The sequence below is a fragment of the Astatotilapia calliptera genome, chromosome 1 (assembly GCF_900246225.1).
Source record: "Astatotilapia calliptera chromosome 1, fAstCal1.2, whole genome shotgun sequence".
In the NCBI taxonomy this organism is placed as follows: domain Eukaryota; kingdom Metazoa; phylum Chordata; class Actinopteri; order Cichliformes; family Cichlidae; genus Astatotilapia; species Astatotilapia calliptera.
In genome coordinates, this window is record NC_039302.1 from 15,552,838 (window position 1) to 15,565,866 (window position 13,029).

Consider the following 13,029-nt stretch of genomic DNA (forward strand, 5'->3'; position numbering starts at 1 on the left):
TTGCTGAAACCATAATATTTTCATTTCTCAGCTTCTGAGACTTATCACTTATCCTACTGGTGGGTTTCTGGTTTCGTCTGCATATCGACTCTGATTCACATGAAATCTGAAAAGACATCTCTATTAGCTTCACCCACAATTCACTGCCTCTTTATGAATATGCTGCTGTGACGAAAGGATGTGGAACAAATAGCATTAGCACTATGATGTTGCCTTATCTAGGTCATGATATAACCAGCCTATCTCTGAGTAATCCTCTTGTGGCTGACAACGAATGAAAGGAATAGAATAATAAGACACTCGATTGAGATGTCAGAACAGTCTGGCAGAATGCTATTGGGGTGGAAAGCAGCTTTTGATAAGCGCTGATGCCTTTGTTTAGGCAGCTGGGAGGGAAAGATGGACGTGTTAGTGCAGAGCTCTGCTTATATTTGGGAGGCTGGGGCTTTCCCTTTTCTCTCTCTCTCTCTCTCTCTCGCCCTCGCTCTCTCTCTCTCCCCCTCTCTCTCCCTCTTTTGCTCTTTCCCCATGCTGCCTCTCAGACAGCTTTGATCACAGTACCCTTTGAAGCAGTGTTCCAAAATGAAAACGAGGAGAAAGCAGAAGTCATCGCAAGTTCATGCCTAAACTTCCTGCAACTCCAAGCAAAGTGCACATCTTCATTACTGCATATGCTCTGACGGACCTATGGAAATTATTGATGGGGGGTTGGAGGGGTGATTGGTCATAAATCATTAATTATCATGCCATTATGCGTTGTTTCTACTCATCACCACTTTAAACCCTAACGGTAAGTTCGCTGACGCTCTCGCTGTTTCAGATTTCCACAGTAGACCATCCCTGATAGAAATAACCTGACGTTTCTGACCACAGCAACAACCGCAGCAAAGAAAAAAGCAACACTGGTTTCCTTCACTAGGGACCCTACAGTAGATGCGTGAGTCTAAGAGGAACACCCATTTTGGGAAATGCACTTGTTTTCCTTCAGACAATCTGATAATAAGATCAATATTCGTTTCATGTTCATGCATCCGCTGCAGAGATGGGAAAAGGCCCAGTCGAAGCAAAGACAACACACAGGAGGGTACTGCTTTTGGTAAATGCTCAGCCTGCCTCTTTCTTTTTGTTTGATTTATAGATGTAGTACTTACTCGATTAGCTGATCACAAAAAAATCAGATCAAATATTTTACTAATTGATTTTACTAATTGAAGTTAAATTTTGAAATATTCCACAGTTACAGCCCGCAAAAGTTATTAACAACTGAAATTTAATTAGTTATTTTATTAATTATTTAATTAATTTTTAAGATGTTGTTGTTATATGTTGAAGCTTTTTTTTATGCCAACGATGCTTTTGATTGCAGGATGTAACCACATATGAGTATTCAGTGACTGCATCTACAATCGCATTAATTAACCTTAATGTCACCATTGTTGTTGCTTAAGTATTATGTGCATGCAGCCGTGTATGCTAAAGCTGATGTTGCTGCTAAAGAAATCACAGGAAAAACACTTCATTAGTTACAGCTTGCTAGTCCATGGTTGCAGCTTTTTGCCTTCAGAACTAGTTCTTCACAGCACAGATTCAACAAGGTACTGGAAACAGTCCTCAGAGATCAGTGTCTATAGTAACATGATAGCATCACACAGTTGCTGCAGATTTGGCAGATACAAATCTCTCTTTGTACCATATCCCAAAGGTGCTCTATTAAATTTAGATCTGGTTGACTGTGGAGGCCAATGCATGTTACTGAGTCAACTCAATAACATGCATTTGTTATGTGTGACATGGCACATAATCCTTCTGGAGTCAGCTATCAGAAGATGGGTACACTGTGGTCATAAAGGGATGGACACTGTCCGATTGACTGTGGTGTTTAAACTATGCTCAGATGGGCAGGATACAAGACAGGATACATCCATGCGTTCATGGATCTATGATATTTGATGTATTTAGCTATCCAACTGTTGCAGCAGAAATCAAAACTCATGAGACCAGGTGTGGTTTCTCCAGTCTTCTACTGTCTAATTTTGGTACACCTGCATGAACTGTAGCCTCTGTTTCCTGTTCTTAGTTCATCAGAGTGGCACCTGGTGAGACCTTCTGCAGCTGGAGCCCATCTGCTTCAAGGTTCAACAAGTTGCTCTTCTGCTTACCTTGATTTTAACAAGTGGTCATTTGAGTTACTGCTGCACTCCTATCAGCTCAAAGCAGTCTGGCCATTATCCCTCAACATCCCAGCCTAAAGAACTGCTGCTCATTAGATATTTTCTCTTTTTGAAACCCTTTCCTGTAAACCCTCAAGACTGTTTGTGGAAAAATCCCAGCAGATCTGCAATTTCTGATGTACACAAATGCCCATCTGGAACCAGCAACCAGGTTCTAAGTTCCTTAAATCACCTTTCTTCTTCATTCTGGTGTTTGGTTTGAACTTCAGCAGGTCGCCTTGGCCATGTCTACATGCCTTAACGCACTGACTTGCTGCCAAGTGATTGGCTGATTAGATATTCGCATTAAGAAATAATTGAGTAGGTATACCTATTAAAGTGGCTGGTGAGTGCGTTTCATCACTATTCTTCTTTCACAGTTCTTTCATATCTCTGGATAGTTAATTTGATTTGTTAAATTTATAAACAGCATTTGTCAGTTTAGGTTTATTAGAGTGAGGATCAGACATTGTGATAAAACACGCTAACACAGACATCTTTTTCAACTGCCAAGTGGGTTGAGTACATTTGAGAGAAGCAACTACTGGCAGCCAGAGGGGATGAAAAAGGAGAGCAGAGATGGAGAACATATAAAAGGGACACCATGAGAGTACTGCTCCTAAGCTGGCGTCTCATCTGGAATCTCTCCTGACAGGCTTCTGTGTTGTTTAACTTGAGATGATTGAGAGCGAGCGAGAGAGAAAAGATAAATAAAAGGAAGATAAAAGAGAAGAAGATAAAAAGAAAAAAAAAATTACACCCGAGGAGCAAATAAAGGCGATATTAGAGCCTATCCTACATATCAGCTGTACTAATGACTGCTGGAGTTCTCTCTGTAATGCTCTGAGTAACTACATCACCACAGGGTTACTACATGAATTTCACCCCAATCAGCTGTAAGTCTATAAAATATAGTAAGGAACACGGAGTGCTCTTCAATTGTAATCATGCACTGTGGCTCAATTTAGCTCCTGCCATAATTACAAGTAAGTCTGAGTCTTGTAATGAAAGAGAAGGTTGAAGAAAGGTTTAGCAAAAACTAGGTGTGAGCTAAATTAGCTGTGAAACTAACAAATGAAGGCAATTAGCCAGCTAGCCCTCCATCATTTTCTAATTGAGAGAGCAGGCCAAAGACCATCTGAAACAAGTAAACAGTTTCTTTAAGTCCTTTGTAATCTGTTCAGTGGATCACATTTAGGTTATTTTGATTGGACTAATTATTCTTCCCAGTTAAATTTACCCTTCATTCAAATTTGTGTTGTACAGTTATTTCATTTTTAACCTTAATTTATATTTTATTGCTTCTTAGTTAAATTTAACCTTTTTAATTTTTCATATTTATTTCCTATCTTATTCATAGCCTTTTCCTTTTTTGTTTTCTTTAGGTCACGAGCAGTTGTCCAAGCATTTCACTACATATCGTACTGTGTATGACTGTGTACGTGACAAATAAAATTTGAATTTGAATTTGAATTTGAATTTGAAGCATCCTAACAAGAAGCTTCTGTACATTTTTAGGTATCAAAGGGCAAAAAATCAGACCTAAATACCAGAAATCCACAAACGGTTTCATTTTACAAGAAATTACTTTCCCATTTCAGCCACATAATTGACAGAGTCCAGAGAGGGATCTCATGAGAGCCAAAGTAATGATTCCGAAAACTCTGAAGTGATACACACAATCCCTTCCTATTTGCATTGTTTGTGATCACGTAGCAGAAAAGGATGGCAACGAAGGAAAGTGAGAGTGTGAGTTGAAATGGTGAAATAAAAGAAGAGAGAAAGAATGGGGAGTGAAGCGAAGAGTAAACAAAGTGGACAAGAGAGACGAGACGATGATGAGGGGGAGGCGGGGCTGAAAAGGGATGAAGAGAAATGGGGATGGAAAGGATCAGACAAGGATGCAGGATCTTAGAACGAGAGGAGGGAATATCAGTCCTGTAAAGTCAAACTCTTGCAGATGACTGGGAGGCCCTGGAGATCTGTGAGCATGACGCATCCTCTCCTCTCCTCTCCTCTCCTCTCCTCTCCTCTCCTCTCCTCTTCTCTTCTCTTTGCTTTTTTAGCACACTGTTAGCATACCATACTTCTCTAAAATGAGTGCAGACAGGAACACACACAAATTCCCAGAGGGTTCCCAGAGGAACCCACCCGAGGGATTAATAAAGTTCTATCTTATCTTATCTTATCTTATCTTAAATGCACACACACACTCAGAGATACATCTCGGGCTGCTTCTCACCTTGGCAGTAGCCGTCCATTTCCTCGTGGCCAATACTACAGACACAGCGGCCCAGTGGTACCAGCCAGTCTCCATCAGCACCACAGTACAATTTGGGCGTGTCCCTCTCTTCTGCGTTCTCCACACACGAACCTCTCACTTCCACCAAAGAGGATGAGTCCATTTGTGGCACTGTTTCAGGAAACGTGGCCAAGTTTCTTAAAGTTGAGGGGCACCGTTTGTAGAAGACCTTATGTGAAAGAGGAAAACACAGTGTTCAGGTTAAAGAAGTAATACTGAGTTTATGCCCAGTCTATGCGAGACTGAGTCATGCAACCCTGTTCACTGACCTTTACAGACACAAGAGCAATACAAGCTCCCACATCTTGGAAGGCCAGGTAGAATCCCTTCTGTGTGATGGGGCCCACTTCCCTGACCTCGGTGTTAAGTCGAAGGACACGATCTCCAAGATCGGTCTGTGTAAAGCTTTCATCCGCTGCTATGGTGTCCACCTTAAACCAAACACACGCTTTACTCACGTAAAGTCACACAATGACAGTTCTGTCACATGACAAGAATAAAAACATGACAACCTTAGCATAGTCAGTAGGCCGGAAGCGTGTGCTGTCGGGGAGCGGCCCGTCTGTCTGCAGGTAAAAGAGATTGAAGGTTTCCTTACAAGTACCAGAAACCCAAGGGATGGAGTTGCAGTCTCTCAGTGTAAAGCGCAGCTCCACATATACCTGAGGTAAAACATAGATTAAACAATTACGTCAGTATTATAACCATCAATAATTTCATACAAGTGTGTTTATGTTAAGCCCTTTATTTAACAAAACGAAGCCCATTTCACAAGCTCTCTTCAAATCACCGTAACTCCGTTTTTTCTTCTACAGACAAAATTTAAATGGTTTTGGGAAGAAGAGAGGACACACTTTAAGGGGATATTGTACAAGCAAAAATGCAAACATAATAGGACTCTATTAGCACATACGGAAAAAAAAAAATCTCCTTCCCCATAAGAAACACGAAGATTATTGCTTTATACTTTCAAATTGTGCTTCATTTGACTATTTTTATTACTCTCTAAGTATTTTTTAGATCAACATATCCACTAAAATCTTGCATAATTTTTAAGTTAATACTGATGCACAGCCATGCTAACAAACTTGTTTTTATGAGCGACACCAAGCAAGGTAAGAACAGTTCAGCATGTTTCTCCATTTGTTGTGCAGTAGCCGTGCCTCAAGGGTGGAGAAGCCGAGTGAGCGCAGGCCGCTGTGGTGGCACACGATGCCTTTAAACAGCTTGACAATGGTGTTAGTCTTGCCCATGGCACTGATTGGCTAATCATTACTCCTCCCCTGAAGCTCAGTGGACAGATCGTTCTTCTATCAAGAAGCCACTATTTCAAGTCACGATGCCAGACGGCTCAGTCCCCTCGAGCGAGCGAGTGCATTGATTTAACAGTCTGTATGCGGGCAATTCTCAGTCTACAAAAAGAGGTAAATGTGAAACTTGGTGCAGCAACATAGTTGTGTTTCCCACCAGCCAATGTGCACAGAAGGCATCTTACTATATCTTTGTTACAACAGACTCTGTGTTGACTGTAATAGAAATCGGTCCTAAGCAAAGTGTCAGGTTCTTATAGCTATTTGTCTGTATTTCCCGGTAGGTTATACAGAAGACTGAACTTCCTCCAGGGAGTGTGACTCTTTCTCAACCTGGGGGCAATGTCAAAACCACAAACAAAGATTTCTATTCAAGTGTTTGTCTTTGCACAAGTTTTGTGATGTAGTCCTGACCCTCTGTGCAGCTTGTCGCTGGATCCACCCAGACCGCAGCCAGTTGTTCTGGTTTGGCTCCATTACATGGCAAACCTGGAAGGTGTGTATAGGTCTGTTCTGTTCATCCATCTCTGTGATAGCATCCCACTGATTAAAACAAAAAAAGGATAAAGTTATTATGTGCAATGTGTCACGACACTTTAACTCTATCATTTGCAAAATAAAACTAGTATTTTTGTTAGAAAATTAATATTCTGGTGTATACATAAAACAAAGTATTCAAGCTACATTCATAAGACCTGTGTCTGTTCTGGGTAATCAAAAGAATCTCTTTAAACCTGTTTTATTCATACTCAAAGCCAAATAAAATCTTTCTCTCATATTTTTAGTACTTTTCCACCTTTATTATGACAGAAACAGAGGGGAGAGATGACAGGAAAGTGAGAGCAGAGGGAAGACATGCGGCAAATGGCCCAGGGCAGACTTGAACCCGCGCTGCTGCGTTAGCCTCATGTCGTATGGGTCGCTTGCTTAACCCGGTGAGCTAAAAGATACCCTAAAGCAAAACAATTTGTTTATACCACACACACAGTCAAAATAAAACACAAACACATTCATGACACAATCGTCTTTGGATTTTATCAGTCACACTGAGACATGACAGGACATTACAGACTCTAAATTTAACTGTAAAATCAAAGGCAACATGCAATTCATTTGATAAGGTCAGCATCAGGTCAAAGCCAGGACACAGGGCAGACTTTGCTGTCATCCTCCTCAAAGAGAGTGCCCTACACTTCCTTCTTGTGCACCATGCTGAGCTGAGGACATGTTTGAAAGATAAAAGGCTGACACTTGTTGGTGCCTTCAAAACTGAAACTGTCTTTAGCACCTCTGTGTTTCTGTATTTCGCTGCCTTGTTTTAAAGGACCTGTTATCTTCTCTGTATTTCCTGATAATGGTGGCCACAGAGCATCTGCTGAGATTGGATTGTAGTCTTTGTCCCGATTCCCTCGTTGTCATTCCACCAACTAGGACCTGGTCTGTCACAGCTACTTAAATTTCCTCTGAAATTACCGGCCTTCCTTTTTTCTTCATCCACCGCCTCACCTCCCCCACCTCTCAGATTTGTTTCCATCCATAGCTGGCATCCATAACTTTTAACTTTTATCAGGACTTACCATTGCCACTTGTGGTTACCATCACGCATCATACGTACAATACATCACTGTTAAATGTGTTTTACAGATGTTTTTTGGGGGGGAAATGAGTCAATGACTTGTTAACTATAAATTGTTTAAGGCTTTGAGTGATTTAATAAATTGGTTAAGGACACTGAGCATTTGGTTTTGAAAAGGGGATTTAGTGTTTTACAAAATCAGAAAAACTGTAAACCATCAGTAATTTGTGGATTAGTGAGGATTAGCTGATATGGATATGGGTATGGACTATATTGGTATACCAACATATTAGCATCAAATGTGCTAAAATGGAGATTATATTAGGATATTGTAATAAACACACTCATGAATGATCTAGTTTCTGAGCTGCTTTGTATAATGTATATAAGCCTTCGTTGCTTGTAGTGAAACTTAATCTGTATAGAAACATGACATTTGAGAGACACAAATTCTCTCACCAATGTTTTCAAGCTGTTGCATCAGCCAGGCTCTCATTTGTCTGCTCCGCTTTAACGGTGTGATGATCAGAGCTTCAAAAGCCCTAACATTTATTGACAGATCCTCTTTCTCACAACTCCTGTGGCATTACATGGGCAGCTGTGATTGTGCCAGATGCACAGCTGGACATGTAGTTATAACTCAAGAACATGAGACACACTGAAGACATGCCAGTGCTTTGACTTGAGTCTGAAACTTACAGCATGTAAATCATTATTTCCATTGTATGAATGGTGATAAGACATTCTGTAAATGACTTTGCTAAAAGAAAATAATTTATTTTCTGTGACTAAAAGTCAAAAGGTCAAATTGTCATGATCCTGGGTCTGCGACCATGACAGTAATTTGTGTTTTCCTGAGACTATTAGTGATTTCTGGACTGAGGTTTAAGATATGTATTTCCTTATGCTTCTGAGTTTGCTTAGTTCTCTGCTCCTTGTTCAGTTGAGTCAGTTCCCTTTCATATCTAGTCTGTCTCTGTCTTGTCCCTATGTTTCCGTGTCTCTTTCGCTGTCTCTTGCTCTCTCTTGCCTCCGTCATATCACTGTGAATCAGTGTTAGTGATTTCCTGTTTTATTGTGATAGTCACTTATCCGGTGTGCATCGTGTTCAGTTTTTCTTCCCTTGTGTCATTAGTCAGACTTGGATCATCTGTGTTCCCTGGTGTGTTTAATCTCCCTGACTTCCTTGTGTGTATTTAAGTCCTCAGTTTCCTTAATTCTTTGTCCCCGTTGTTGTCGTCTTATCCCCTCTGATTGTGTGAGCCGTCTGTTTGGAGTTTTCCCTGTCACCCGATTTAGCATTCCTGACTTCCTGCTTTACAGTAAATTGCTTTATGATCTGTAAACTAAGCAATAAAGCTGCTCTTTAGTTCAGACCTGCTTCTGAATGTTGGATTACTGAACTTAGAAAAGATCAAGCGGGTGCAGAGTCTGCATTGCTTACAGAGATGGGTGGTGTTTGTTCCTGTTCCTCTTTCCTAAATTCCTCACATACAATGTCTTAAATAATCAAGCCCCACCTTATCTTAGCGACCTCATAGCACTGTATCACCCCAAAGATGCAGTTGGCTCTCAGACTGCTGGTTTACTTGTGGTTCCTAGAAGTTTTAAAAGTAGAATGGGAGGCAGAGTCTTCAGCTTTCACGCCCCCTTTTCTGTGGAACCAGTTTCTAGTTTCTAGATCTAGCTTCTAGATTCAGGAGACAAACACCTTCTTTACTGTTAAGATTAGACTTAAAACTTTCCTTTTTGATTAAGCATATAGTTAGGACTGATCAGGTACCCCAAATCCTCCCTTAGTTATGTTGCAATAGGACTAGGCTGCTGGGAACTTCCTATGATGCTTCTTCACTTGGGTTTTTCAGTCTTCACATGCGTATATAGCACATGCTTCCATCCCCCCCGTCTCTCTCCCTTCACCCCAAACCGCTCAGCCTTTCCCTGAGCCTAGTTCTGCTGAAGGTCTTTTCCTGTTAAATTTTTTTCCCCTTCCCACTGTCGCCAATTGCTTGCTCATGGGAGGTTATTTGATTGTTGGGGCTTTCTCTGTATTATTGTAGGGTCTCTACCTCAAAATACCAAGCGCCTTGATGTCACTGCAGTGTTACAGAAACCAAACTTAATAGCATTTTCATCAATTCAATCAGTTGTAAATTTTCATAACTAAATTTATCTGAGATTCTCTCAAAAGTATAGCTAATAATATAATGTGTAACTGTGTAACAGAAGTACCGTAATGTAGCTACTTCTTATAGTCTAGATCAGGGGTCGGCAACCTGCGGCTCCGGAGCCGCATGCGGCTCTTTTGTCCTTATACTGCGGCTCCGGGTGGTTTGGGAAAAAAATTAGAAGTATTTAGCTGAAGTGTATTTTATTTGTGTTTAGTTCTTTTTTTAACTTGTAGTTCTAAATTGGAAGATTATTGTGATTTTGAAATATAAAAATAAAATTATACATTATTATTTTTTCATCGCTCAAAATAAGCGTCACACTCGCGGAAGCCGGTGTACCCGCCGAAACACCGTGCATTTATCGAGACTTTCGAACCCAGGTAGGCCAGTTATGGATCTTTGGATCCACATTATGTCAGCAGCTGTTCTCCACCATGAACTATGTTAAAAACAAACACCGCTCACGCCTCACAGACGACAGCTTACAGTTCTGCGTAAAGATGAAAGTGACTTCGTACAGCCCCGATTTGCAGACGCTGTGCACAGAGGTTCAGGACCAGAAGTCCCATTGTAAACATACCACGGCAGACTCGACGATGTTTGCATGAACATGCTTTATAGCATCTCTTTATTGACCACTTTTCACACACGGTTGCTGTACGCATACAGCCGGCTGTAGCTTTGCAGCTCACAGCCCGACACACACCAACACCAGCATAAATGGCACAGACGTTAAGGCGGCGAGGCGTGATTGCGGGTGCCGCTAAGGGTGGCGGCTCACAACAGTTTTTGTTTGCTGGATCATTTTAGTTCAGCTGGGTGTCTTTCCTTTTGTTATATTTCTTTAAGAGTTCAAAATGTGTTAATTACATAAATAAAATGTAATTTTCTCTGTAGCACTTCATGGATTTCATAAGCAACACAGCTTAGTTGCTCTGTGGATTCTTTTAAAAAGCAGTTAAAAACTTTTCTTTTCAAACAAGCCTTTTGTTGATCTACATATTTTATATTCTTTACATTATTTACATTTGATCTTTTACATTGTGTATAATATCTATTGATTGTATTTTTTATTTTAATATTTGTGTACAACGCTTTGTGACTGCCTGTCTGTGAAAAGCACTTAATAAATAAACTTTACTTACTTACTTTAGTTGTTCACACAAAGAATAAAAGTAAAAAAAACCAATATATACAGTGTTATCTTCATTTTAGATGTCAAAAAGTATTTGCGGCTCCCAGTGTTTTCTTTTGCGTGGAAACCGGGTCCAAGTGGCTCTTTGGGTGTAAATGTCAAGGCTCGGCTGTGTGGCAGGCAGGAGGAGGACCCAAAATGCAAAACTCACACAAACGGGGATGAACTCAAAAGGCAGCTTTATTGCTGAAGAGGCAGAACATAGGAAATACAAAACTAAACTGGGAAAAGTAAACTAACACTCGGAGGGAGAGACACAGGGAAATCCACGCAGCATGAGGGACGACGTCACGCTGAACAGAGGGAGACGCAGACAGAAATACACAGAGGGTTAACGAGGGAAGTGGGAACACACGGGGAACACAGGTGACACTGATAATCATAACGAGACAGGGCGGGGTGAACTGAACACTGACGGGAGAGGTGAAACAGGAAGTACAGGGGTTCAGACAGGAGGAGAGAGAGCACGAGTAGAACACCAACGTAACAGGCAGGGGAGACACGGAATAAACACGAAAGGGGACGAGGGCTCATAAATACATAGAGGGGCACACATGGGGGGAGAGAGAGCACGGGGAGAACTTAGACATAAAGGGCAGGGGAAACATGGAATAAAACATGGAGAGACGAGGGCTCACAGATACACAGAGGGGCACACAGGGGGTAAAAGCCATGAAGGGAAAACACTTAGGGAACAACACAACAGGGCAACTCAGAAAACATGGTCTAAATAAGGAACAAAATACAAACATACAAGGAAACTAAGAACACTGGGCCAACATGGCCCAGGACCATGACAGTACCCCCCCCTCAAGGGCTGGCTCCAGACAGCCCAAACACAGAAAAACAAAACCAAACAGAAAACAACCCAGGGCGGGCGGCGGGGGCTCAGGACGGAGGGCCCGGAACAGAAAACAAAAGAAGAGCACAGCAAACACCGGAGCCCAAGAAAATAACCCAAACACAGAGCAGTTCAGGGGGCCGACCATGCGGAAGGCAACGGCGGAGACGTGGAAACAGTTCAGGAGGCCGACCGTGCGGAAGGCAACGGCGGAGACGCGGAAACAGTTCAGGAGGCCGGCCGTGCGCAAGGCAACGGCGGAGACGCGGAAACAGTTCAGGAGGCCGGCCGTGCGCAAGGCAACGGCGGCGACGTGGAAACAGTTCAGGAGGCCGGCCGTGCGCAAGGCAACGGCGGCGGTGAAGGAGACGACGGAGCAGTTCAGGAGGCCGACCGCGCGGGAGGCGGCGGCGACGATGACAGCGCTGGTCCGGGGGCCGACCGTGCGGAAGGCGACGGCGGCCACCCAGGAGAAGAGGGTCCGGGGGCCGGCCGTGCGGAAGGCGACGGCGGCCACCCAGGCGAAGGCGGTGCAGTTCAGGGGGCCGGCCGCGCGGAAGGCAGCGGCGGCGGCTCTCCAGTGTCAGGTGTACTGGCCGAGGCCCGGTGGGCACAGGACCAGTCGAGACGGGACCAGGCGAAGCACAGGCTGAGGCTGCAGCAGACGAAGGCTCTGAGGAGGCTGCAGCAGACGAAGCTCTGAGGAGGCTGCAGCAGACGAAGGCTCTGAGGAGGCTGCAGCAGACGAAAGCTCTGAGGAGGCTGCAGCAGACGAAGGCTCTGAGGAGGCTGCAGCAGACGAAGGCTCTGAGGCCGGGCCAGGCGTAGCAGAAGCAGAGGCTGAGGCTGGCCCAGGCGATGACGAAGCGGTCGCAGATGGCGGCTGGACAGGCTCCTCGGGCCCTCCAGCTGATGCGGCGTGGCACGGGCCCCTCGGACCCTCCAGCGGAGACAGGTGGCTGAACGGGCCCCTCGGACCCTCCAGCGGAGACGGGAGGCTGAACGGGCCCCTCGGACCCTCCAGCGGAGACGGGAGGCTGAACGGGCCCCTCGGACCCTCCAGCGGAGACGGGAGGCTGAACGGGCCCCTCGGACCCTCCAGCGGAGGCCAAAACAACGCCAACAGGCATGAAGTCCTTCGGCCGACATGAGGACAACTGGCGCTGCACTGAGCACTGACTCTGCCCAGGCAATGCGAACATGGTGCAGTTCTTAGGGGGCTGCTTAAACTTCAGGGGTCCAGAATCAGCTGGTGACTGAGACCTAGCCTCTGGGGAAGCCCTGGAGTGGCAAACTGTGCCAACGGCGGCTAAACCGTGGAAAGTACCCTGAGTAGAAGTCCAGTTACCTCTCTGCATGGAGTGAATGAGCAAAACTGGCGACACAGGAGACTGAGCGGAGAGTGGCTGCTGGGCAGCTAACTG

At 43.9% G+C, this 13,029-nt stretch overlaps 1 protein-coding gene across 2 annotated transcripts in view; it reads right to left on the bottom strand.

Annotated features, from left to right (window-relative positions):
- The window catches only part of LOC113021322 (ephrin type-A receptor 6-like), an 86,357-nt gene that overhangs the window by 39,524 nt on the left and 33,804 nt on the right, over positions 1 to 13,029 (bottom strand). For both annotated transcript variants that reach the window (XM_026165941.1, XM_026165934.1), the window contains 4 exons: positions 6,237 to 6,365; positions 5,025 to 5,174; positions 4,782 to 4,943; positions 4,453 to 4,681 (listed from right to left, as the gene is read on the bottom strand). In XM_026165941.1, coding sequence (XP_026021726.1) covers positions 4,453 to 4,681; positions 4,782 to 4,943; positions 5,025 to 5,174; positions 6,237 to 6,365 — 670 coding nt within the window. The remainder of the gene's footprint in view (positions 1 to 4,452; positions 4,682 to 4,781; positions 4,944 to 5,024; positions 5,175 to 6,236; positions 6,366 to 13,029) is intronic.